General features: G+C 38.9%; 3 protein-coding genes across 3 annotated transcripts in view; 2 read left to right on the top strand and 1 right to left on the bottom strand.

Annotated features, from left to right (window-relative positions):
• Positions 1 to 10,606, top strand: part of xpo4 (exportin 4) — a 66,363-nt gene extending 55,757 nt beyond the window's left edge. Inside the window, exons 14-24 of the mRNA XM_084724932.1 lie at positions 644 to 803; positions 916 to 1,085; positions 1,395 to 1,569; positions 2,950 to 3,156; positions 3,459 to 3,545; positions 4,906 to 5,086; positions 5,223 to 5,344; positions 5,494 to 5,624; positions 6,321 to 6,438; positions 7,287 to 7,379; positions 8,858 to 10,606. Coding sequence (XP_084581058.1) covers positions 644 to 803; positions 916 to 1,085; positions 1,395 to 1,569; positions 2,950 to 3,156; positions 3,459 to 3,545; positions 4,906 to 5,086; positions 5,223 to 5,344; positions 5,494 to 5,624; positions 6,321 to 6,438; positions 7,287 to 7,379; positions 8,858 to 9,055 — 1,642 coding nt within the window. The 3' untranslated portion in view covers positions 9,056 to 10,606. The remainder of the gene's footprint in view (positions 1 to 643; positions 804 to 915; positions 1,086 to 1,394; positions 1,570 to 2,949; positions 3,157 to 3,458; positions 3,546 to 4,905; positions 5,087 to 5,222; positions 5,345 to 5,493; positions 5,625 to 6,320; positions 6,439 to 7,286; positions 7,380 to 8,857) is intronic.
• A 7,683-nt stretch (positions 10,607 to 18,289) lies between these two features.
• eef1akmt1 (EEF1A lysine methyltransferase 1) lies at positions 18,290 to 20,635 on the top strand. The gene is made up of 4 exons (XM_084724060.1): positions 18,290 to 18,468; positions 18,644 to 18,726; positions 19,409 to 19,698; positions 20,216 to 20,635. Exons 1-4 carry the CDS (start codon positions 18,322 to 18,324, stop codon positions 20,347 to 20,349), a joined length of 654 nt encoding a protein of 217 aa, XP_084580186.1. The 5' UTR covers positions 18,290 to 18,321; the 3' UTR covers positions 20,350 to 20,635.
• Positions 20,636 to 23,374: 2,739 nt separating this feature from the next.
• On the bottom strand, positions 23,375 to 26,470 carry il17d (interleukin 17d). The gene is made up of 2 exons (XM_084724059.1): positions 25,144 to 26,470; positions 23,375 to 23,843 (listed from the first exon to the last, which is right to left on the bottom strand). Exons 1-2 carry the CDS (start codon positions 25,452 to 25,454, stop codon positions 23,522 to 23,524), a joined length of 633 nt encoding a protein of 210 aa, XP_084580185.1. The 5' UTR covers positions 25,455 to 26,470; the 3' UTR covers positions 23,375 to 23,521.
• Positions 26,471 to 26,683: the final 213 nt, after the last annotated feature.

Here is a 26,683-nt window from a genome sequence, read left to right as displayed (position 1 = left end):
TGGTTTTGCTGACGTTGACCAGCATGTTGTTTTCTGTGCACCATTCTGCAAGACACATTGTTTGAAATTTGACCGATGATGGTGGCGTTGTCTGCAAACTTCACAATAGAGTTTTCTCCATGTTGGGGACTGCAGCCACAGGTTTACATTGTAAACTGGAGCGCACAGCCCTGGGGCCTCCTGCGTTGAGCACTTAGGTGGAGGAGGTGAGACCACCAGTCCGAACAGAGGATTGTCTGCCTGTTTGTGGCCTGTACAGTTTTTAGGTTGCCATCAGAGAATCCGTGCAGACTCCTTGCAGATATGGGCCAATGATGAAACTTACATTACGTGGACTCTTGCAGCCACGATGCTGAAACTATAAACTGTGTGTCCTTTGGGTCGTGACTTTTGCTTATATGGTGATGTTGAGGCCAAATATTGTTGTGTCTCTGCTGAGCTCTTTATCTTGTCATGACCTTTATGTTCAAAATATTTTCTAAACAAATAACAAAGTTGAAATTGAGATGTTTGCACATATTTTTTGTAACTGAAATTACATTTTTGTTAATATGGAAAGAGTAAAGTACAAAAAAGGAACTGTATTGGTTCATATGTGAATGTTACTCAGCCCTTAACTCTCACTTACATTCATCTATTACAGGTTGCTTTCAGCTGTGTTGCGGACGTCAGAGGTTGAGTCCCGGGCAACAAGAGCAAGCCTGACGGAGCTGCTAAGCCCACAGATGGGAAAGGACATCGTGTGGTTCCTTAGACGCTGGGCCAAGACGTACCTGCTGGTGGATGAGAAGCTCTATGAGCAGGTTTCAGACTCTCTGCTCCTCCAGTGTTCCTCTGTAGCTTTATAGCTCATAATAGCAATAAAACAAATGTTTGTTTTCCAACTGTGTAATCTCTGTTTCTGTCTTTCCTCAGATCAGCATGCCCCTGAGCACAGCATTTGGTGCAGACACAGAGGGAGCCCAGTGGATTGTGGGATATCTTCTAGAAAAGGTGATCAATAACCTGTCTGTGTGGAGCTCAGAGGCCGAGCTGGCAAACGACACCGTGGAGCTGCTGGTGACGCTCGTAGAGAAGAGGGAGAGGTGAGGACTGTGGAGTAGGGCTGCAACAGTTAGTTGCTAGAAACTTAATTGACACCTATGTTGATAATCAGTTTATTAATTGTTTTGATTTATTTTATTTTTTTAAGAAACAAAAAAGCTGAAATTCGCTGGTTCCAGCTGGTTAAATGTGAATATCTTCCTGTTTCCCTGGTCTTTCAGGACTGTAAACTGAATATCTTTGTGTTTTGGATGGTTGGTCTGACAAAAACAAGACATTTGCAGATTGCTTGGGGTCACATCAGATCCACAGACTAACAGACACTTTGCCTCCCTGTTCTGTGCGTTTAGGGCGAATATCGTGGTGCAGTGTGAGAGCTGGTGGAACCTAGCGAAGCAGTTTGCCAGCCGCAGCCCTCCCCTCCACCTGCTGTCCAGCTCCGTGCAGAGGTCTCTGATGAAAGCTCTGGTGCTGGGAGGCTTCGCACATATGGACTCTGACACCAAACAGCAATACTGGGCTGAGGTAATGCGCACGAAACGGTATACAGTAAAAAATAAGATCCAGAATGATTTGGTGATGAATCAGATCGATGATTGCCAGAAAAGTCATCAACAATTTTGAAGATCAGTCAATTTTTTAGAAGAAAAAATTTCAACCTCTGTCTGGTTCCAGCTTTTCAAATATGAGAGTTTATGTACATCTATATCATTTCTAGGAATAATATATTTGAGTTCTGCATTGTTGGTTGGACTAAAAAGAAATTTGAAGACATCAGTTTGGACGTAGTGAAATTGTGATTGTGGTTGGATTTCACTTACGTGCAAGCAATTAATCAGTAATCAACAGTATAATTGACCCTCTGGTCATATTGTGCACAAAATGGTATATAAAAAACACACCAAAGATGTGATCTTCAGGGATTATAAAGGCATATTCATTTCAACTCAACTTTAAAAATGCATAAAAACTGGTCAGTCCTCTCTGCGGGCTCCAGTCAGATCCAAGGAGGAGGAGTGATGGATGTAGTTGATAATATTCCCTGTCGAGTCTTTCTCCCGGGTGTATAACATGATCCTTTTCATGATCCTTGAGGCCTTTGTCTTAATAGGCTGACAGTAGTAAATGGGGGTGCAAAGCCACAATGACTCCAGAGTAATTATGGTGGGTGGACGAATGAGACAGCAGCTGTTGGCTCCTGCAGCTGCTTCGTCTGAACTCGGAGGAGGAAGAGGAGAGACGGACCCAACAACTGATCAAACACTCCTTTGTTACATTGCTACATTCCTCCTCCTTTCCTCACATGCACTGTGAAATCACTTTTATCCCGTTTACTCAAGTCACTCAGATTTGTTTCCATAAATATGTCATAACTGAGTTCAGATAACCCAGTTTAAAGGGGTAGTTGGGATTTTTTGAGGTGCAGTTATATGGGATACTTATGCATAATATTACCTGCAGTAGAGTTTGGAGCAGCGGCAGGAGTACCTGTGCAGGAAGCTGAGTAATGTACTACTGTGGACAGGTTCAGCAGCAAAATGTATTTTACCCACCTAAAAAAAAAATCAATGTCAGTTTAAGTGTATGCAATATTTAGATATTTTCATGGTTCAACCTTGCCATTAGACAGCGTTTTCTGATGGGAAACCACCAAGCAAAATATCTCTCTCCAAAGCCACAAACTTCTTCAGCAAAAACAGTCATTTTACCTTTCTAAAATGTCTCATTAAATGTGTTAATTAGCTGAGTGAAGGTAGGCCACTTTAAATTGTTTGGAGACATGAACAACTTGAAAGTTAATACACAGTTTGTTCCACCTGAGCACATCTTACACTTGTCAAGGCAAGAGTCCATTTAGATTCTCAAATTAAATGGTTATTTTTCTCCATCCGTGTCTCCGTACAGGTGCTTCACCCTCTCCAGCAGCGTTTCCTCAACCTCATCAACCAGGAGAATTTTGCTCAGATCAGCCAGGAGGAAGCTGTCAAACAGGAAATCGTGGCAACGTTAGAGGCGCTGTGCGGCATTGCAGAAGCGACACAGATCGACAATGTGGCCTCACTCTTCTCTTTTCTCATGGACTTCCTGTCCAGCTGCATCGGCCTCATGGAGGTAAGGGCAAGTTGTTGCTTCTATGTAGCTCAAAGTAAAGTACAATGGAGACAAAATGGCACATAGTAAGGTGAGATTTAAATTGAATCATGATCTGATTTGATACATAGATTTTAACACAAAAGACAAACCAACAAAATTCCCTTTACTGTTCGAAGCAATCCTAATCTTTCCATTCTTCAGTAAAATCTTTACAGTTGAGGAGGCCTTAAAACATTGGCCCATGTGTATACGTTTCTCATCTAGATGATTACAGAATCTTTCATCAGATTTGATCACTAACTTTGGTTTGTGTTGCTCAGGTCTACAGCAACACGCCTGAGACGATCAACCTCATCATTGAGGTTTTTGTGGAAGTGGCTCACAAGCAGATCTGTTACTTGGGAGAGGTGAGTGACACGTAAATATACTTGCACTGTTTTACCTTAAGATATCAACATTTTAAGTTGCAAATATAATATAAGCACGTATTTTATAGGTAATGATTTGCTACCTTCCAGAGCAGCTGATACTGTACACATAACTGTATGTACAAGACAAAAGATGCTGAGAAAGGTGTTTCAGCCAAATGTTCTGTTTCCTGTGGGACATTCTGTCAGTAGTTGTGATTCAGACATCTTTTTGTCTCTCATCTTCATTAATATTTTAGTATTTATCAGCAAACATTCATCAGGCTAAATAAGATTGAGATTAATGACACCACATCTGTTCAACAAGGACCTCATTACAGAAACATTTCCTGACTGCTTGTCCTATCTTAATGTGAGTTTTGAAGATAGGAAATATATCTTTCTATTGCAGAAGTAATTCTTAAACTCGTGGCTGTGTCCTGTCCTTTCTCAGACATTGTATCTTATCTTAACATTAGAAATCCTATCTAGAACTGTAAATGTAAATGTCATCCTAAACTGAGATAAGATTGGATTTCAAGCATAGAAAGTTTCTGTAATGAGGTCACAGAATTGTTATCTGCTTGTACACTGATACAAGCATTTTCGGTTGCAGTGACGTGCATACATGTTACTATGGTTACTAAATGATTTGCATAAATATAAATGGCTTATATTGATCAATTGAAAGATTGCTTCCTGGGAAAAAAAATCACGATCAACAGATAAATCACATACCTGCTATCATAAAATCCTGTGTTGGTTTCTTTGCTTTTGCACCACAACCGCACCATGTCCCACCTTGTCAAGTGGTCTCAGTCTGATTGTTGGGTTTGCACCAGGGTTGATTTGACAGCTTTCACACTAGTTCAAACAAACTTCACTAAAAGGGAAAATGCACCAGGGTCTGTTGTAACTGTGCCAAACAAGTTAGATGTGAACACACCTTCAGTTGAACTGTGGTAGGAAACAGATGGTCCACCCTGTAAGGACAAAATCTGCATGATAGAAAACGCTAATACAACACTAGCATTAGAAAAAGACAGTAGTCGATTCCCCTTTTGGAAAAAAAAATTCTCATTTTTTAACAACATGCACACAGTTCTGGTACAGAAAAAGTCATTGAATGTTGTGGTTTTGTTGCAAGCCAAATTTCAGGCAGGACAATAAAGACTGAACTGAAGTCTTGAATGACCACTTGGATGATTTCTTTTGTAGCTTCAGTACTTTTAATACTAGAATTAATAGATATTATATTGTTCTAAACATGGTTTAGAAAAAGTATAAATTCTTTTAGACATTTGACAACTTTACTGCAATTAATGTTAACTGTCACTACACCTCCTCTCTCCTCATCCAGACTAAGTCCATGAAGCTGTATGAAGCATGTCTGACGCTGCTGCAGGTCTACTCTAAAAACAACCAGAGCAGGAAGCGAGGTGACGCCACAGCTGAGGAGGACCAGTACCAAGACCTGCTGCTCATCATGGAGCTGCTCACAAACCTGCTCTCCAAAGAGTTCATCGACTTCAGTGACACCGGTGAGCTGGCTGGATGTTTGTGTCTTTAAATATCAATTAAGAGGAGAAATCCACAACCAGTTACACTATAAGACTTCTGCATGGCCTGTCTCAAATGCTTAAGGTTAAATCTTGTCAAACTGTTGTGTGTTTTTAGACGAGGTGTTTAGAAACCAAGACCAGGGAACGCCGGCGTCCAATCGGACAGTTTCAGCAGCAGATGTGGTTCTCTATGGTGTCAACATTGTTCTTCCGCTCATGTCTCAGGACCTGCTCAAGGTAAAGCCACAGAACATGGATGTGTTTGAGTGTTGAATCTACAAATCCAGACTTGACTTTTTTTCCTTTCAGTGTCTGTCATCAAACTGGATCTGTTATGATGACATGTTCTGTGGACTCATGCTGATCTTGTCCTCGTTCTTTTCCAGTTCCCCTCTCTGTGTAACCAGTACTACAAGCTGATCACTTTCATCTGTGAGATCTTTCCAGAAAAGATCCCACAGCTGCCTGAAGACCTCTTCAAAAGCCTCATGTTCTCCCTGGAGCTGGGAATGACCTCGTATCCTCCCACAGCCTGTGTGTGTGTGTGTGTGTGTGTGTGTGCGCGCGTGTACAGTATTGATGTGTTATTATGCAGGTCAAATGATGCTCTTGCTTAGTAGCTGTAATGACTGATCATTGAGCCACAATACTTTTGTTAAATGGAGGGCACTGAAAGTCTTTTTTGGTGTTACTGAAACTTGGGTATTGTATTGGCACTAGTATAGGTTATTCAAACCGTGCCCTGTCTTAGGAGTCTTTCAAAATCACCATGTTCAATTTGGCATCTGAAACAGATAGATCTACACTTTGAGAAGGATTTATTACACCATCGCTGGTTCCAGCACACAACTTTCCTTCAGACATCTGACATACACGGAGAATCAAATTAACCTAGCCAAGTCTATTTTGTAGAGATGTTTGCTTTAAAAATAAACTTATTTCACACTGAAGTTACAGCTGTGTGAACCAAAAGTTTGCGGACAGCAGCGGTATTTTAAATAGGCCTATCTCAAAATGTGGCTGCAGCAGAGAAACGTAATAAATGTAATAATTACAGACGATAATTTACTTCTGGTCGTCTGTGTTCAGATTTGTCGTTTTTTGCTGCCTCTTTATTCCATCTGGAGCTGCCAGTTTGCCTGGTGCAGCTGTGGAAGACAGGAAAAAAAAGTTAATTGTTGTGTAGTTTCTGTTCCTTAATGTCTGTGATCAGGATGAGTTCAGAGATCAGCCAGCTGTGTTTGGAAGCTTTGTCCCCTCTCGCAGAGCAGTGTGCGAAAAACCAGGAGAAGGACACACCCCTCTTCATCGCCACCCGTCACTTCCTCAAGGTACAACACACACCTGGCTGAGTTGTATTTTCGTCACAATTAACCATGTTTGGCAAAAGCAATACATACAAAACACACTACAGATAAATCAAAGATTTTTAATGCAGTTCCATCTTTGATTGATTACTTATATTAGAGATAAAATGTAGAACAAACTAATTTACATGGAGGAGAGCTCAGAGTGATTTAAGCAATCTGACAGGCTGAGGGAGGAAGCTGCATTTTACCCTGAAAAAACAGCAGTTTAGCAAAGACAAAGCAATAAAAGAAGTTTCATAGTGCACTAGCACATAAACCCCCTCAAAACTGCAAATCATAGTTTCACTCTCCAGTTTTTGTACAGTTTAAAAAAAAGGTTAAAAGCATGGTTTGAAATATTTGAAGTGGGATTGTATAAGGTAGTTATTGATAGTCAGTTTATTACCCACAGTAGTTGGAGGTCAACATGCCCCCAGTTTGGAGAACTAGCAGCAGGAATGCCAGTGTAGGAAGCTAAGTGATGTACTACTATTAGCTAGCTAACTAGCTGTTTCCCCCTATTTCCAGTATTTGTGCTAAGCTATCTGGCTGTAACTTCATATTTATTATAAGTAATAGCTCTAGCTCATTCTGAGTAAAACCAAAGCCAATAAGTAATTTGACAAAATGTAGAACTGTTCCTTGATGAAAGGGTTTTTAGAAAGCCAGAAAAGAAGCAGAGCGGCAGCAAGTGGAACATTGCATTATATGTTGATGCCACATGCTGCTGAGCTCTTGAAGCCATGTTATTGCAAAATTAACTAATTTGAATGTACACTTTTAATTCATAATATTTTTTCTTTGCACACTCCCATCATCTCTGCCCCCAGTTGGTGTTTGACATGCTGGTCCTGCAAAAACACAACACGGAGATGACGGTGGCAGCAGGAGAAGCTCTCTACACACTCGTGTGCCTGCACCAGGTGAGTAAATAACAGAGCACCTTTCAGCTCCAGGATATTCCAGTGGTTCAACCTGTTGATATCCAGAGGAGAAATACTGGGTTAGTGCTGGCTGACAGTAAAAAAAATCTAATACAAAGAACATCACCAACAAGGTTTTAAAAGAGAGATATCAGCTCATAGAAAGCTGGATTCACTTAACAACTGGTTTGTTGCTTTGATTCTGCTAATTTTCTTTCTTTTCTTTCTTTTCTTCTTTCTGCTTTCAAGATGATTAATCGTTTTCTTTTTTATGGTGCCCAGTCTGAGCTTTTGTCCAATTGATGGTGTGATTTCTTCTGTAAGCAGAGGCCTAACTTTATAGTCTTGTGGTCAAATACAGAATGATTGTAGCTTGGGCTGAAATACAACATCAAGTAGTTATTGGCTGAACCAAAGACAATTAGATCTAACAGGTCAAATACTGTTTCAAAAGAATGCAATGCCATTGAAGTATGTCAGCATAAACCAAGAAGTCTGACCTGCTCTCAACACCAGCAGAAGGCAAAAAGGTTTTGTAAATGACACCAAATGCCCTCTAGTGGTTGATTGGCATCATGGCACATAACTTGGCCCACAGAACATGGAATAGAAAAGATTTCTCAGTAAAAAACAAAACAAAAACAAGAATGACCATCAACTGCAGACATTTACAAGTTACAAGAGATTCTCAATAACCAACCTGAATAAGTATCACATGTCTGAAAAGGAGTAGGAAGAAGTAATATACCTATCTGGTCCTACAACTTTAATCAACAGTCTTCAAGTTTATCATGAATATACTTACAACATAACTTGTAAGAGCCAAGGGCACCACAGATAATAGTACACATGTTCATAAATTCTGTTTCTCTGTAATGTAAACAGACCAATGAATGAATAAAAGAAACACAACAATAAAAACAGAATAAGATAAATAAATTAAAAGATACAATGTTGTTATAAATATCATAAAGGAAAGGAAAATCATTAGTAGTGAGCTTTATTGCATTTTTTTCACTTTTAAATAGTACATTTTGATAATGAATTCTCTTTACAACCAATAAGTTATATATGACATTGTTTCACCTGTCAGTGAGGATTAAATGGAGTCTGACCATTCTTGATTTTTCAATATTTATATCTGATAACAATATGTCAGCTCATATTTGTTTTTACAACACATAATATAAACAAAGGTTGTGTTCTTTTGTATTTCATGAATTATTTATCATTTCATGAAGTCCACAGTAGGGAGATGATAGAAAAATAAGGGGAGAATGTTTTTTTTAAGGATCCCTTAGTTTTTATTTAAGAGTGAATTGTGATCACAACATGTATTCAGTGCCCTCTAGTGGACAAACAAAATTATTGAGACACTTTTGTCTTGAAACTTCGACCTATCAACTGATAATATTGGCTCTACTATTGAATCTCTTAATTTGACCCTGAGTTGATGGTCTGTTTGTCCTCTCCGTCAGGCGGAGTACTCAGAGCTGGTGGAGACTCTGCTCTCCTCACAGAGAGACGCCGTCATCTACCAGCGGCTGGCTGATGCCTTCAACAAGTTAACGGCCAGCAGCACGCCGCCCACCATGGACCGCAAGCAGAAGGTCGCCTTCCTCAAGAGCCTGGAGGAGTTTGTGGCCAATGTGGGTGGCCTGCTCTGTGTGAAATAACCACTGGAAACCGACTCCGCCTTGAATCATCGTTAGGACAAGCAACCAATCAAAGAACCCCCCCCCTGCTTCATCCCTATGAACTCTGGGTAGAAGAGATGGCTTGAAGCCTCTGAGGAAAACTCTGTCTCGCTACCTGCTGGGGAATCCATCTCATGCCTGAATGTTTACCCTGTTTTCACCTCCTGGGACTTTTTTTTTTCCCTTCCCCATTTTTCACCCCAGCCCTGCCCCTCCAGCATGATTGACAGACTTCATGACGATGATGTGGTAACCATGGAGACAGAACTGCAGAGCAGATGGACTCAGTTGGAGGATCCTGCCCTACTGACTGAATGGACGGAGCACTGACCATGACGACAAGGGGTGGAGCAGCAACTGACGTTGATGGCGTTGTCCTCCCCCTCCACCGCCTGAAGTACCTGGAGGCTGCCAGAGTGTGTGCACACACACACACAAACAGACACACACACACACACAGACACTCTCAGAGTGACTTTGAGGGTCAAAGAGGTTGCTGTGAGTGAAAATTAAAGAAGTGTTTTTTTCCAGCATGAGGTTTTGTAGTCGAAGGTATTAGAGGGGCCATTTTGTTACAAAAATGCCATGGCGACCACCTCCTCCCCAATGCACACACACTTCATTTTAACATTTTCCATTCTTACGCGCACACACACGCATGCACACATGCCGCCCCAGTCCTTCCCAGAGTGCCTTTGTTTTGTTGATTGTTCTCTGTATGTGCGCAAATCCTGTCATACATCAACTGATGACAAATGACAAATAACAAATAACGTGCCTGTCATTCGCCAAGAATACAGCGGATGCACACATACACTCACTGAAAAAGTGCACACGCACACACATGCGAAATGTTGCCATGACAACAAAGGTATGGCCAGCCTGGCTGTCTTTGAGGTTGCTGAACCACACTGCGCAGGAGGGCGTTTGTTGGCGATGACAGAAAACCAAAATCCAATTGTGTTTCACTAAAGGGTGTAAATATATATATATAAATATAATGTTTTCAAATCAGATGCCATGAGAAATGTATGTTCAAAGACAAAAAGGAACAGGACTGAAATGTTTTTATATGCCAGTAGATGGCAGGAAGAGTTGTATGAGTTCAGCATTGTATGAATTCAGCTAAAGAGGGAGCAACTTTCTTTGTGTTGACCTTTTGCAGTTTGATATTTTTTCTCTCTTTGGATTGTAGTATTATTATGTTGCGGCCTCTTCCCTCCAGACAGATGAAGGCCCCAAGAAGGACTGGGCCTCTAAAAAAAAAAAAAAAATTTAGCAGATTAATTTCAGTAGTATTTTTCTACAGCAGCACATCCACCCTTCACTCTTCAACACACACTGGATTGAAGCAAAGACTGTTTGCGTTGAAGGACAGCAATAACAAACCAAATAAAAAGGAACAGAGCCACTTGTCAAAGCATTATGTTGGAGACACAATCCTCCTTGTTCAGAGCACTATCCTGGTTATTGTAGAATGGTTGTTTTGTTAATGAAGTGTAAAAGTGTACATAAACTTATTGTATAAAATGTTCTGGCCTCTGCATTTTCTTTTACATGTCATGTCTGTTGTAATGTCTTTTCTCTACTTCAGTAATAAATAAAGTTATTGATTATACTTTTTTTTAATCACTGAATATTTCATCTGCCAGGTATGTTGGCGGCCATTCTTCAACGCAGAAGCAAGATATTAGAGATGAAATATCAGCTGTCTTGCTAATGAAACGAACAACAGATTTTTTGTGCAGTACTGACAAGTGTTTCTCTTATTTTGTACACCCATTTATATCAGTGAGGGCAGTGAAAATAACAAACACCTCTCTGTATAATGCAGTACAACAGCACCACAAACTACATCCTCTACAATGATCATCAAATGGAATCAGCTCCTCTCTAAAACCCTTTCAGCAAAAAACTGAACATTATATCCTTCATGAAGGGAGGACTTATTACAAGACCCTTGCAGACTGCATCAGTTTTAGCTGCATGTGTCTAATTCATAGGTAAGTCCGCAGCTAAAGGGACAGAAAAAACCTGACCAGCCCCAGCAGTGCCCACGTTTTCTGTTGAATAAGATAATAAAATAAATAGTGTTCTACTCATGATTAAAAAAGTGGTGACCTGTTTGTCTGAAACACTGATGAATAGTATGATGAATTGTGGCATAAATGATATCACACATAGTCCAAAATTATGATCCAGTTTGTATTTTTTTTTACAAATACATATATGAGAGATGTGATTTTATTTAAAAGACTGCAAATAGTATGAATTATCATGATTAATGTATAACACTTGGAATTCAACAGAATACATGTGCACTGACTTTTTTTTTTTTTTTGCCTGTCCCTCTAACTGCATACGTAAGAAGAAGACATTAATAACTCAGAAATCATGGTAGATTAGAATATCTTAGTTGGTGCATTAATTAATGTATTGTTATTGCATGAAGTCATGCATGAGATACTGTTAATTCTTGTATATTTCCGATAGTTCTCAATGTACTACATAAAATAAACTATTAGGTCCGTGTGTCATCGGTTCATTCAATTATTCAGTTCAGTCTGGCAAAAAAACAAAAAACGAATGAAATTTTTGTTTATTTGATTTTTTTTTTTACTGTATTAACCAAATATTGAAAAAAGACATTTGTTTTCCCATCCTCCGCTTGAAAGGAAAAATCGGACAAATGAGGAAACAAAAACAGAATAACAAGTCAGAATAATTATGAGTCAATATTGTTAGCATTGTTGTTTTGATAAATAAACGCAATTTTCCTCTCAAATGCCCTGCAAAATACAAAATACTGTGTAAATTGAAAAAAAAAGCAACTCATGTGCTTGTTTTAATTTTGATGATGCATAATTGTTGTGTAAGGCATCTCATTTCATTTGTGAACATGAGCCCCTGCAGTCGTGCCTCCTCTTGTGACTCTCTAAGAGATATCAGGCGTTTTTAGCCAGTTTTCAGTTCAACATGGTTGAAACTTCAGAATGATGATTTGAACAGCAGTATATTTGTAGGCCAAATATGACAGGCCTATCTTACATGAATTTGATAATATTTTCATACAAATAACAGTTGGATTCATGTTAATAAATATAAACTGACTGGATGGTGGTCTGAGCAACCATTTCCAATGTGACAACACTTTGTATCACCTTTGTGACTGGTAACCTATTTTCTTCATGATTTCAATTCCAACCTTGGTAATAAAGTAAATGTTTCACCAGGTGGTTCATTGCCTGCATAAAACAACATGGTAGGTCTGCACAGACACGAGATGCTCTTTTTGTTTTCCATCTTCATGAAAATTGTCACATCTATCTAGTGTACAGGCAGTCGGATTCTCTAAGTACTGCAGTTGTCTTTTTCTGAGTCCTCATGAATTCTCTTTTACATCTTTCCTTAATCTTGTGACGTTTCCCATCAAGGTGAAGGAGAAGTGGTCAGTAAAGGTGACAAGATTTCATATTTTGGACTTTTTCGACTGCAGCCATGGTGTTGATGTCTGGAGTAGGAGGTTTTCTGGCCTAGTTGAAGGGACGACAAATTGATTTTATATTGATAACATAATAATTGACTGTGCTGTCCCAAACAAGAACTAAAACTATAAAATATTGTTTAAAAAATCTTGCAAAGTTAAGTGAAGTCCACACATCATTGTCTTAGAATGATTTTAAAAACATGTTAAGAACTCTTGGCGTAGGCGGCTTTAGATTTTAGATATTGCTGTATGGTGATGTGGCATAAGTGTTGTGTCTTTTCATGGTTTTAATGGTTTAGCATTCAAGGCACAAAATTAGCACAAAGGACAAACCAAAATCTGTTTCACTCACCAGTCAAGAACACAGTGGTGATTTTTGAAAACTTGAATTTTTCCTAGCCATTTGGCCACTGGACTAAAAAGTAAATTTTGCATCATGGCTGCATGACAATAAATTATGTAATTTCCTGAATTTATCAGACTGTTCCAGCTGTTTTGTTATTGTTAGACATTATAACCACATTACTGTTGATTATTGATCAAAAATCTCATTGTCTTAATATTTTGTGTAAGCACCAACAGTCATCCCTACAATGTTATAAAATCAATGAGATATTTGGTAAAAAATATCGTCATACTTGATTTCAGTACCATAAGGGCCCGTGAGCATGAGCCTCCAATCATTTATTATATTGATGCAGGACCAAACGCCAAGAATAACAATAATAATAACTTTATTTGTACAGCACTTTCCATACAAAAAGAATTATAGCACAAAGTGCTTTACAATCATAGAAAACAGAATAAACCCCCCACCCACCCACACACAAGATCACAGAAACCCACACAATCAGTACCCATGTTACATCATGATACTGAGGAAACGCCATCTTGAATTAAAAAGAAATTAAATGAGGAAACACAGGACATACATTTGAAATATTAAAACAATACAAGTATATATAATAACAAAAACATAGAAAGAAAGAAAGAAATACATAAGATAAAATACATTTTAGGGAGACCAGAAAGAAGAACACTGCAGTAATCAATCCTGCAGGTAATAAAAGCATGAATAAGTGTCTCTGCATTGGCTTGAGAGAGAAACTGTCTTATTTTGGCAATGTTCTTTAAATGATAAAATGCTTTTCTTGTGACGTCCTTTATATGAGCCTCAAAGTTCAGTTCTGCATCAAATATTACATCAAGATTTTTGACTTGTTGACATGGGCTAAAAGAGAGGGCCTGTAGTTTGCTAGCCAGCTTCTCTCTCTGGTCTCCCTGTACCAATAACTAAAACCTGAGTTTTGTCCTGGTTGAGCTGTAGAAAGTTCTCTGCCATCCAGGACTTAATGTCTGAAATACAGTTAAAAAGGACATCAAGTGTACAGCTATCTTAAAAGCAGTAGGGAAAACGCCAATCTGAAGTGAATGATCATTGTTTAAAAAGCTATAAACATCTTTAAAAAGTGATGTTGGAATGGGGTCTAAAAGGCAGGTTGTTGAACTTAACTGGGAGATAACTTTCTCAAGCATTTCAGCATCCACCAGGACAAACCTCTCCAGTGTTTCCTCATTGCTCATTCCTTGGTAGCTTCACCAGTGTGGGTGTCAGTGTGTTCAATCCTCTGCTTCTTCTTGGGGGACTCTCTTTGGGTGCTGGATTTTCTTTTGGTCCCCTTGGCTGCAGCAGCTTTGGCTGCCACCTCAGTGACTTTGCAGTCACCTCTTGGCTTTTTACTGGGTGACTCAAGAAACGTACAGGCCTTCCTTTTGTTTCTTGCCACCTCACAGTTCTCCCCCATGCTGGTGTTGGGTTCAGGGATGCTGCAACTGCTCTCTACAAATGAGATAAACCTAGTGAACATTTCTGCAAAACTCCAGCTCAGATTATTATTGTATCTCACAACAATATGGAAAACAGAGACAGCAGAAAAAGGCTGTCATATGAGTCAAATATCGCTGAATGATCAATACTGGCTTAATCTAAACCAGCTCTGACACTAAATTTCTGTGTACATGTACATGTAGTAATAATAATTTTCATTATTATTAATGTATTATCATTCATTATATTTCGTAAATCAAAAGTAATAAAACACACAAAGTCCATTTTGACCAGTGAGTACTTGCTGATTAAACTTATTAAGCTTTTACTTAAATGCAGGACTTGTTAATAGTATTTTTCAGTGTAGTTCTGATACTTTTACTTAAGTTTCAACTCATTACTAACTCTTCTCAGATCAAGTCTTTTCCATATATGACTGAGTCCTAAAACCTTCTCCCACTGAAACAGGTGAAACAAATCTGACAGTGAAGAATAATATGTTGTGGAGACAAGAACACACAAGCCAGATTGCTGCACTAAAATCAAGAAGAAAGAAACTGACTGTAGAAAACACTAGAAACAAGTTCAAACATTGTAATGCACTGGCAGATTTTGACTTATTTCAAAAATATCCTGAAATTACTCCATAAGAGGGTTGCAGCTGTTTTTCAGAATTTCAGACTCACCAGAATTGTTCTTCAGAGAACGAAGAGTCTTTAATCTCTTAGCGTCCATCCTGTTTCGTATGCGTCCTCAATACCAATATTAGAGAAAATAAGTCCGTGTGTAAAACCAAAACTTGTATTTAACTCTGCTGCTGTGTTGAATTCTGACTCTCAGGAGGCTTGTCTTGGTGGCTTTGATGACCAGAGTTCCATTCTGTGTTATGACGTCACAATGGAATGGAATGTGATGTTATGACATCACAATGGAATACAGGTTGAAATTAGCATATGAAAAAAAAACTGGCTATTTTAAAAAATAAACAATTTGAGTCAAAAAGATTAATTAATGTAGATGTTGGATTCCACCAAAAATGAAGATAAAACTTCCTTTTCAGTCATACACAGTAAATCCTCCATTACACAGACACCTTGAAATAATAACTGACCACTTGAAATAAAGATCAGTGTGTTTGTTACAGTGAGGTGTTTATTTAAAAAGGAACATTTTAAAGCTGGACTGACCCTTTGTAAAGCATCACCCTCGAGTTAGCTAATGTAAGTTAGTGCTGACTCCTTGAGTCAAAGACTGAGGCTAAACCTTCTCAGCAAACACTGGTCGAATGATGAAATATGAAATAAGAGCTAAGTTAACATGGTTAATTTATGTTAGTATGTAACTTTTTTGTATTATATGTTGTTTGTTTGTGTTTATTGTCTTTTTTTTTACAAAGTAGTTTTAACTAGCTCTCTCTGGTAGCTTTGCTGTAGTTCAACTTCTCCCACTGTGAAGGAATTTGTACTTGAACTTCCAAAGTAGCTTCCCAACACTGAATAGATAATAGATCTTTTATTACATCAATTATTAATATTGAAAATGTGAATTAAACTTTTTGGTATTAATAAAATCAGTTGCTTTTTCAGTCCACTAGATGATGTTTTTTTTTTCTGGTGAGGTCAGCAGATGTCTGCAGAATTGGTAAGTTTTTATGACTGCTGGTCAGTGTGTCTGCTTGACAATCTCATTTCGCTGCAATAAAAAATGAATGAAGTGCGATGAACTGACTGAACGTTATGTTGACAGATAAAACAGATGCTGACAAAGTTTTTCTTTGGGGACAAAATTTACTGTTGAAACAATGTAATAAATCACAACATATCAAAAATATATGTTTCATCTCTCAGCATGTGGCCAAATTTTTAAAATACCAATATATTCTATTGTGACTTGACCATCCTACAAAAAGTTTTTAACTGGTTATGAAATATTCTCAAATTAATAGTGATGCCTCTATATGAGCTACATAAGCAAATAATACCAAACATGAGAAGACTGGCTATTTCTATATAGTTACTCTTAATGTCTAGGCCTGGGTCTGCTTCTGCTTGAAATCTGATTAACATTTTCCACGCAAAGTTGCAGTGAGCAGTACATTAGTCAATTAAAAAAAAGCTGGAGGAAGTTTTTATTTAGATAATTTCATTTCTGTCATCATATTTTGTTGTTATTTTCCTTTTCTTTCAGTTCTGCATTTGTCAACAGGAGCCTTAAAAATCAGCAGCTCATGAAAGTAAAAGCATTTTTGACTCAGCAACTTTCACTTGTAGTTGAGTATTTCAGCAGGAGTATCTATATTTTAACTCAAATACTGGAGTTGAGTACTTTGTCCACCAGTCTTCCTTCAGTGGCTCCAGGATGCCCCAGCAGTGATTTAGATATTATGGAGCTCTGAATGCTCCAAGAGTACCATAGCAAAGTTTATTTTTTGTTGTTTGTTTTTTTTTAAAAAAAAAGCATCAATAACAAACAATATAAGAAGAAATATTAAAAAGTAGTGAACGTGTAAACAACAGGAAATATTTAAAAATTAGAAAAAGTATAAACAAGAGGGAATATTAAAAAACAGTAAGAAATATATACAATAGAAACAAGAATAAATTAATTCTTTCTCATGTATGAATTCATGATAATCCATGTACCCTTACAATAAAGGGTTGCCAGCGTAACTAATAACCTGGCAACACTGTTTATTTGTTTACGCTTCTCAAACTGAAATTCAGATATAATATTTAACTGTCAAACACTTTGAATTTACAAACTGTCACACATTTGTACACTTTTTTTTTTCAGGATTTGCATTCAGTCTTTATTTGTTACTAGTGTTTGACGTATGTACTCAATTAGACTGTCAAACGCTCCACAATAATTCTTCAATTTAAAAAACAAATACTTCATTATTATTTTTTGCCACTCAAGTAAATCCATATAGACAACATAACACAGACAAGACTAAATGTAGAAATATGTATCAAATAAACTAAATAAATAAAAAATTATAATAAAAATTAAAATAAAACTAAATCAAATTAAATTAAATTAAATTAAACAAACAAATAAATAAATAAATAAGAAAAGAAACGTGTTGTCCGTCCTCAAGACCGATGCTTCCTGGCATACGTCATCAAGCCGCGACTACTCACATGTTCACATCACGGTAGCGGTAAGTGTGAAGTGCTCTTCGATCGGGAGCAGTTTCTGATCAGGTAGCTTCACTTTTACTCCTGTCATTGCTGTTATTCATTTATCATTTTTTCCTCACACATCCGGTGATGGCTGCGTTCGTGTTCTAATTAAATAAACATGTCGTTAAAGGAGAATAAATGAAGACTGTCAGTCACATTTGTTCACAGTTTGCAAACATACAGTGTCTGTCAACAATGCAACAATGAATGCAGGATACACATGTAAAGTTAGGCGACATCTAAACGTTTAAAATGTCAGTGGTGGTAAATGATGTGTGAATCAGTGTGAAGAGTGTTTTGTCGGTAAAAACCTATAGATTTTTCATGGAGGATTTCTTAATTATAAACAAGGTTGAGACGGCATTTAAAAAAAATCAGAAAGCTCAAATAACACTTAACTACGCTGAAGGATAAACAAAACTGCAAAATCAACATAATAGTGAATAGTGGGTGGCCGTGTATTATCTCTGCTGTTATTTCTTCTGATGTATTCTGGCCTCTCTTGCTCATACATTACCTGATCCAACTAGAGAAGTAATTTAAGAAGCTGTGTGTGTGTGTGTGTGTGTGTGTGTGTGTGTGTGTGTGTGTGTGCGCGTGTGTGTGTGTGTGTGTGCGTGTGTGCCAGATGTTGAAAAGCTGATGCTGAACTGCATTGCTGGCTTTAATTTGTTTAATTTCTTTAATAGTAACTGGGAGCTGATCCGCATTTTTTGAGCACAGCCGTTCCTCTCCTCCATCAGTCATGAGTGACAGTGACGATGACGTCCCTACGCTGTCAGCTCACACTCTGGCCGCCCTGCAGGAATTTTACAGTGAGACCAGGTCCAATCCTGCTCACAGCACCACACCATCAGACCAGTTTGCTGTGGGAGCAGTGGAGGAGGACTGGGTGAGTTTAATGGATTTAGTGCCAGGACACAGAAACCCTGCCTAAGGCTGCATCTAACAATTATATTCATCATCAGTTACTCTTTTGATTATTTCCATGAGTAATTGATTAATCATTTAGTCTATTATATATTTATCATTATCAATTAACAATAATGTGTGAATGTCTCCACCAGCGGATGAGCCAGTTCTGGTACAGTGATGAGACAGCAACTCAGTTAGCTGAGGAGGTCGTACGTGAAGCTGGAGAGGGAGGCAGGTAAAACTACACACTCGCACACACACACACACACACACACACACACACACACACACAGTGAGGAGCAATAGAGCAGTGGTTCTCAACTTACTGAGATCTACAGCTCATGAGACAGTTAACATGTGAGAAAATCAGAATAAAACATAAATCTGTTTGACAAAACTGTTTATTTTTTCAGATTTTCCTATTACTTTGCTTTTCTTCTTTTCAATGACAAGGAAAAAAATTCATTGATTGTTCAACCTGTCACATCACAGAGTCACAGACATGTACAACTGATGACAAGGTGTTGGAAACAGACACTGCTTGTTTTAAGAGATGTAAAGAATAATACTGAACTAAAAGATTCAGATAATAATGTTAATTTTGCATTTTTTATTCAAACATCAGCTTGTTGTTGAATAGTCGCATTGTATTCTGATCTGCTTTCTGATCTTGTGTGGGTAGAAGCTGTTTTGTCTCTCTTCTGTGACAGATGGATTCTGACCATTCAACACTGGTGGAAAATGGCAGCTGTGGAAAGAAGTCCTCATTTTCAGTTTCTGAAGGACTGAATCTGTGTTTGACCAGTTACAGGAACATGAGACGTTCACAAAGCACCGAACCGCAGCCAGAAGTTTAAGCTTCACTTCCAGCATGACTTTTAAGTGTTTTAATGTTTTGTGTTTCCTCTTACTTGCAGGATAGCGTGTGTGAGCGCGCCCAGTGTGTACCAGAAGTTGAAGCAGGGTGTGGTGGATGGCTCGGATCGGGTGTCTGCCGTTGTGTTTGAGTACGATCGACGCTTCGCCACATATGGTGATGACTTTATCTTCTACGACTACAACGAGCCGTTATCTCTTGGAGCCAACGTGGCTCCTCAGAGTTTCGACGTCGTCCTCGCTGACCCGCCGTACCTGTCTGAGGAGTGTCTGAGCAAAGTGGCTGAAACCGTCAAGTACCTGAGCAAAGGCAAAGTGCTGCTGTGTACAGGTGAGACGAGGAGGGGCACAGTTTGCAAAAAAATGCAAAAATAAACACCTGTTTTTCTTTAAGTCAGTGGACATTTGGCTTGAAATAGTAAAAATGAATATATGATGTCAAAGTTGAGTGTCTCATTAACTGTCCACAAAAATCGGAGAAAAATAAACATTCATAACTATCAGAAAACCAAAACATAATATGTATATTTAACCACTTAAAAAAGAACCAGCTAAAAAAAGTTTAGTCCGTTTACATGTACACATCATTTAGAATATTTTCATCACTTTAATTTGCCGTCAGACAGCCTTTTCCATCTGTGCTCTCTTTAAAGGTACCAGACTTCTTTTGCAAAACCAGTCATTTTGACTGACACATGAGTTGCTTTACGATTAGTTCATGGACTTAATTGCATGATTTTCCAAGCATAACCGTGCCCCATTCCAACTTCATATCAGGAGAGAGTACAAAACTTAAATGGCAGTTATTTCAAATTTGCATTAAAACTTGTGTCCTGTCTGTTCTTCAGGAGCCGTCATGGAGAATGTCGCCAAAGACCTTCTGGATGTAAAAATGTGCAGCTTCCTGCCAAAACACAACAAAAACTTGTCCAATGAGTTCCGCTGCTTTGTCAACTACCCGTCATGCCTGTTGTCTTGCTGAGGAACCGAACATCTGATCAGCAGCCTGACAGGAGGAGGACATCATACAGACATTGTCCAGCACAGTGCTTCACAGCCGTGGTGCTGCACTGTTGAGTGAGGGGATGCATTAAGAAAGTGGGCATTTAAAGTGTTCATAGTGGTGTCTTCACTCTGAATAATTATAAGTGAACTTGGTAAAAAAAAAAAAAAGGTCACATGACTGAAATACAGCATGTCGATGAACAAATATTTGGCAACCTGCTGGCTATGTAAACTATTATTTAAACCATGAAAAATGAATTTTGATTAATAGTGAGAGTTGGTAAACAAGTTCTTTTTAAAATCTGTCTCTTGTGAGTCTGGAGTACCCCTTACCAGAATCACTCAGTCTGCTGTTACTGATCAGCAGCAAATCACAGAGTTTCAGCAAGGCCAAATGCTAGAGCATAAGAGTTTTATCTGAAGCCATGTTGTCGACCAGTGCACCCTGGAGGAGCGATTCAAGACACGATGAAACACAAGAACAGTTTAAGTTGAACAAACCTGGGAGTGCACAGGAGATGTGGAGAAACTGAAATGAAACTGAAACTTTCAAGGGACAGTTTGGATTATTTGAAGTGGGGTTGTATAAGGTACTAATCGATTGTCAGTGTATTTCCTGTGGTTGTTGGCGGTTGGTACACCCCTAGTTTGGAGAAGCAGAGAGGAGTACTGGTGTAGGAAGCTAAGAAATGTACTGCTGTGGACAGGGTCAGCAACAACACATATTTTAGACACTTAAAACATTCAATATCAGTTTAAGTATACACTATATTTACAATATTTAAATCTTTTTACCCTGGCATCAGATAGCCTTTTTTGACCAAATATCTCACCCACTCCAAACCAACCAGACTTCTCTGGCAGAAACAGTAATTTTACCTCAGCCAGGACAAAATGACTGATTTCCGCTATGGAGTTTGGTTGCTTTTGAGAGAGCAATATCTGACTCATATAATCATGGTTTCCTGTCAGAAAAGGCTGTCTGATGGCAAGATAAAATGGTGAAAATATTCTAAATATAGCATGCAAAATATTTTTAATGTACCTTACATTTCTATTTTACTGTATTACTATTACTATGTTACTTCTATTTTTTAGGTGCTTTTTATTTGCTGCTGACCCTGTCCACAGCAGGACATTACTTAGCTTCTTACACCCAAACTCTTGTGGCTTCTCCAATACTGTAGGTAATATACAGGCTATGCATTTCAAATAATCCAAACTATCCTTTAAACAGATGTACATCTCCTCTGTCCAGTGTTCAAAGTGGTGAACAGTTCAGCCAGAGAATAAACACCTTTATACATGTTTCACTTGATTCTTCATCAGAGGAGGCAGAGAAGCAACAACTGTTGAGTGTTTAACAAGAAGGAAGACCCTGGGATAATAAATAAATTTAAAAAAAGGAAAAACAGTTTATGTAGTAGGTGTGTTTATTCTTTTAATTTCTTTCATGATGTGATGGAAACACCAACTGAATAACCACTGCTGTTAAACCGACTGATGTCTGGGATTTTGAAAATTGCAGCCAGTTCCTGTATCCTCAAAATGCAAAACGAGACTCGGAAATATAAAAGTGCCAAGTTTTTGTTGTACAATTACTGGGAGAGGTGAGCTAAGACTCTGCAACCTGACATAAAGTCCAGAAGTGTCACTAACAACTGGTCAGATGTTTTTTTGCAGACTAGTTGGTATTAAAGTCTATCAGAATAACAATGAATGAATTCTCAGGTTTCTCCTGGTGATCAGAGAAAAAGGCACAACATGCAGTTGTTTTTTTACATCAGTAGGTGGCATCATTGATCAGGTCATTGATAATAATGATCAGTATTTTTCTGGTTTATTTTTCGAAAGGGTTGGTCCACCTAAATTACATACAAATAGTCATGTTCTCATTTATTTCTAGTGGTTTCTATCCTTGTAGATAGTTGTAGATAGTACCTGGATTTATTGTCCAGGTTTGAGATATCCTTCTCTGAGATTTCTGCTTTCAAACCAGAACAATGGAGGAAAATGTGGTTTTATTTGTGTTGCAGAAATCTCAGGTGAGTGACTCAAAACCTGAGCAAATAAAACCCAAACTATCTGCATGGCTAGATACAAATGCTAAGTGAAATATGTTCTCTGTAGTTTGGCAGAACCAACCCTTTAAATAACTTGTTGAGCTTCAGACATTCATCTCGTCTCCTCTTGAATTTCAAGCCTCTTCTCTCCAGTCCAGTTCACATAATAGGTGCGGATTCAGTTTGCTGTACTTTGGATTTGTGACCTTGTTGTGAAACATCTCTTTCAAGTCCAGAATATTCCATGTTTAGGTCAAAGGGATGACATAACCAAACCAAGAATAAAAGTGAACCAAGTCTTTTTTTTTAAAGGGACAGTTCACCCCAAGATCAAAAATAGATATTTTTCCTCTTACTTGAAGTGCTGTTGATCCATCTAGATCAGTGTTTTTTAAAGTGGGGGCAGGCCTCAACAGGGGGCTTTCGTAAAGAGTTTCAGGAGAGGCTCAGCAAATGGACGTGGAAAAGAAGTATTTATTTAGTTATCAAGAGGCTGTACGACGTAGAATTTTAATTTTACACATGGAAGTTGGCTTCATGACTTACTGAGCAGCATTCATAGGACTGAATGGAGACCAGTCTCCCTCTGTATCCACTTCTCCTTCATACATTCATGGTTCAGCTGATGAAAACCATTTGATGTTTACATCCCACGCTGTCACAAACATTAGCCTTTCATCCATGAGTAGATGCACACAGGTGTGGTTTGGGTAGAAAGAAAATAGTTCCTACATGAAGCTGCTCACAGTAAGGTCTGTGGATTATCTTGAGTAACTGGGTCATGATTTTGGGGTTAGGATTTCTGGAAAGAAACATTGCTGCTGAGTTTTTCAATTTTTCTTTTCTTTTTTGCAGTTTGAGCACCTCAAGCCATCTTGTCCCATTACATTAGACAGAAAGCAGACATTTCTCTGGACAATAGCTCCAAAAATGCAACTCAAAACTATCTAGATCGATAAATAGCACTGCAGGTAGAGAAAAAAATATGTCCCTTAAATTAAAGTGTCAGTGAAGAAAGACAGAAACCAAAAGGGGTGGATCAGGTGTAGTAAACCTTAAATTTGGGGTACTACAATCCTGCTTCTTTCATACTTTCTTGCCTGTAGAGGCGAGCTGTCCGGCTTTGGGCTCGGGTCTCTCCAGACTCTGGTTGCCATTCTGACTGTCTCTTGCCTTCTCCAGCAGTGGCACACAGGTGCATCCCACCGCGATGGACACATAGATCTCGGTGTATGAGTGGCGGCCGCTGATGCAGGAGCCGGTTCTCTTCAGGATGACGGAGGGAGCGTAGACTGGAGTGCTGCGGTGCTGGTCGCTCTCCTCGCCATATGGTCCAGTCAGGCAGCCCTTACACAGGCAGTAAGCCTCAGGGATGTAGCGGGGATACCTGGTCGGGTCATACGAGATCCTGAAAAAAATAATTCAACAGATGCATGTTTTATTTTGCAAAATCAATATCAGGTCGAATCAATATTCTTTAAGGTGACAGCTGCCTGCTATGCTCTTCAACGTGCCAGCACACATGAAGACAAAGTACGGGAGACAGGGGCATTTGTAACAGGGGGCAATTGACCCTTCCTAAGTCCAGCCTATTTTGCTCTATGGTCCAATAAACATTGAACTTGGTAACCAGCAGAACCTTTTTCTTCACTCCTGTTTTCTGTACCACTTTTTAAAAATGTGCTGCAGAATTTGTAAAAGTGACATATACTGTAGCTCTAGCTAATGTTCGCAAAACACAAGACTGATGTAGATTAGCTAGCTAGTTAGTTAGCTTTTGTTTTAGTTTTTTGTTTTTAAGTTACATTTTAGAAATGAACATGAACAAACCCTGCTAATATAGGTGTTGCTAGCTGTCACACAATTTTATTGTGGCGGAAAGATTTGGGGGCATTTGTACATACATGTTACAATTTTTTGTATTATACATCAGTGCACAGATTTTTTTTTTTTATATCAGACAGTAACTAGTGTATTTAAAGCAGCTTGTGAGGTACGAGGGAAGTGTTACAATTGCCCCCAGCCTCCCCTACTTCTGCAAACATTCTGTCAGAAAATATTACTGTATTGTTAGATTTTCTTTTTGTTTAATTCAGCCACCTTCAGCTGTCATGGTGTTTCCTCAAAAATAATCAAGTTTTAGTGTATTTCACAGTTTGAATATACAAAGAAATCAAAAATACCTCCTCCTTTTTAAAAGGTAACACTATAAAACATATATTAAAATATGTCATTTGGCACCACTTACACCCGCTTTATACTATAAATTTTCAATGTTTTTGGTACCAGTGCTACTGACGCAGCTATTTGGGGTTATGAGACATTTTTTTTTACTTAAGAGGTCTGTCACTGAAACAAATGATCTGATCAGAAAACTCTTCAAAAGCACAATGAAAGTGTTGTAATAACTTTGACTGAGTTTAAACACACTAAATACCACAGAATCCACAGCTCAACAAGTTTTGGAAACTTTCAAAGTCCTGTAAATATCATGACAAAATAAATGAAAGCTTTGTCGAATGTTAAATTGCATCAAAGAAATCAATTGCAAATACTTTCTTTAAATAATTTCCATTCTAATGAAACACTGATGTGTTTTCTGTTTGAATGCAAAGTAACTCACATGCCAGATATGAGAATGGATCACAGCACAAACTGTAATTTTAAAATAGATGAATAAATACGTCTTATATTCCACCTGCTCTCACCTGTAGGCCCAGGGGGAGATGCTGAGCAGGTTGACCGGGAGGCGGTTCTTCCTGTCGGTCGGGGACCGCGCGGTGGTCGGGCAGGTCAGGTTGAGCTTGTCCCGCGGCTCCAGCTGCAGGGCGTGGTGGAAAGCGCTCATCACGCCCACCGACAGACGCCCGAACATCTGCTCCAGGATCTCCTCGGGCAGATCGAGGCAAGACCGGGTCCTGGTGGCCTTCTTTCGCACCCGACCCACCCCGGCCGCCCAGTCCAGCGGCAGCGCAGCCAGATGCAGCAGCAGCAGCAGGACGCGGATCCGATGCGGCATCACTGTGCGCTTCTCGGTACGGTGTGCCAAAAAAAGGTTTCCTTGCACAATGTTATCGCCTTCGCTGCCCTTGACAAGTAGATCACCAGAACAGCAGTAAAGAGACTCTTCCCTCTAACAGATTATTTTCCTTTTATAATCCAGTGAAGGGTTGAAAACGCTGTAGAGTGAGCGGCAGGAGGAAAGTCCACAGTTCTGGCTTGGAAGCCGAGGCACAGGCGCGCCGCCAGGGAAACATTTTGGCACAGCGCGTCCACAGTGTCGCCAGGAGTAATAATTACCTTAGAATTACAAATTACTACCGAGGCGGGAGTTTAGCACCTGCTGTTTTTCTGTTTAAGACGAGGAAAATACCACCAACAGCGTTTTCCTGGTACTTTTCTCCAGCGATGTGTGCTTAAAATCCGATGGGAGCGTTTGTACGCGCGGGAACAGTGTGATCCACCATTCAGAACGAGTCTAAATCAAACTGGAGTACTGACAGATGCAGTCCCGTCTTAAACCTCCAGCCCCGGTGATAAAAGAACACGCATGAGAGCAGCTCCTGACGGGAGTGGGAAGTCCAGACTGTTGGCTCTGCTGCTGCATGCTGGCTTCACACCAGAGTCTGCTTCGTTTAAAGATAAACTGGATCTAGTTCTGTCCAGCTTCTTACGTCCGCACTGGTTTCATGAAGAAACCATGACGTAAAGGTCAAACGACCACAAATAGATTAATATATATATATTTTTTTAACTGCTGAAAGCACATTTTTCATTCAAAGATCCCATTTGCCCTCGTCACTTGTAACGATGTGCGCAGTGATTTTCTGTCATTACGATTTATGTGAAGCAAAAGCTTTCAATTATATCATGCATATAAAAAGGCACTTAAGGTTTAATTCAGTAAGGTTCGCCCTAACTTTGGGTTTAATCCGCTGCCTTGCCAGAAAAAACTTAAAGGAACACTGTACCCCAAACGTGCGTCTACTCATTAGTACTTCAGCTAACTATTATTTCATTATTAATTAATCGTCTTATCATTTTCATGATAAATTGATTCATTGTTTAGTCTATCAGGTGTCAAAAAAAGAAAAATGTTCATCATAATTTCCCAGAACCACAATGACATCTTTAAATTGCTTCTTTTGTCCAACCAGCAGTCCAAAACCCAAAGACTCATTTCTTATCCTAAACAACAAAGCAGCAAATCCTGACTTCTAAGAAGTGGGAAACATCAATTTATTTGAC

Source organism: Lutjanus erythropterus, chromosome 8 (assembly GCF_056507025.1).
Source record: "Lutjanus erythropterus isolate fLutEry1 chromosome 8, fLutEry1.hap2, whole genome shotgun sequence".
Lineage (NCBI taxonomy): Eukaryota > Metazoa > Chordata > Actinopteri > Lutjaniformes > Lutjanidae > Lutjanus > Lutjanus erythropterus.
Note: the sequence above shows the minus strand (reverse complement) of the source record. Positions and strands in the feature narration are given on the sequence as shown.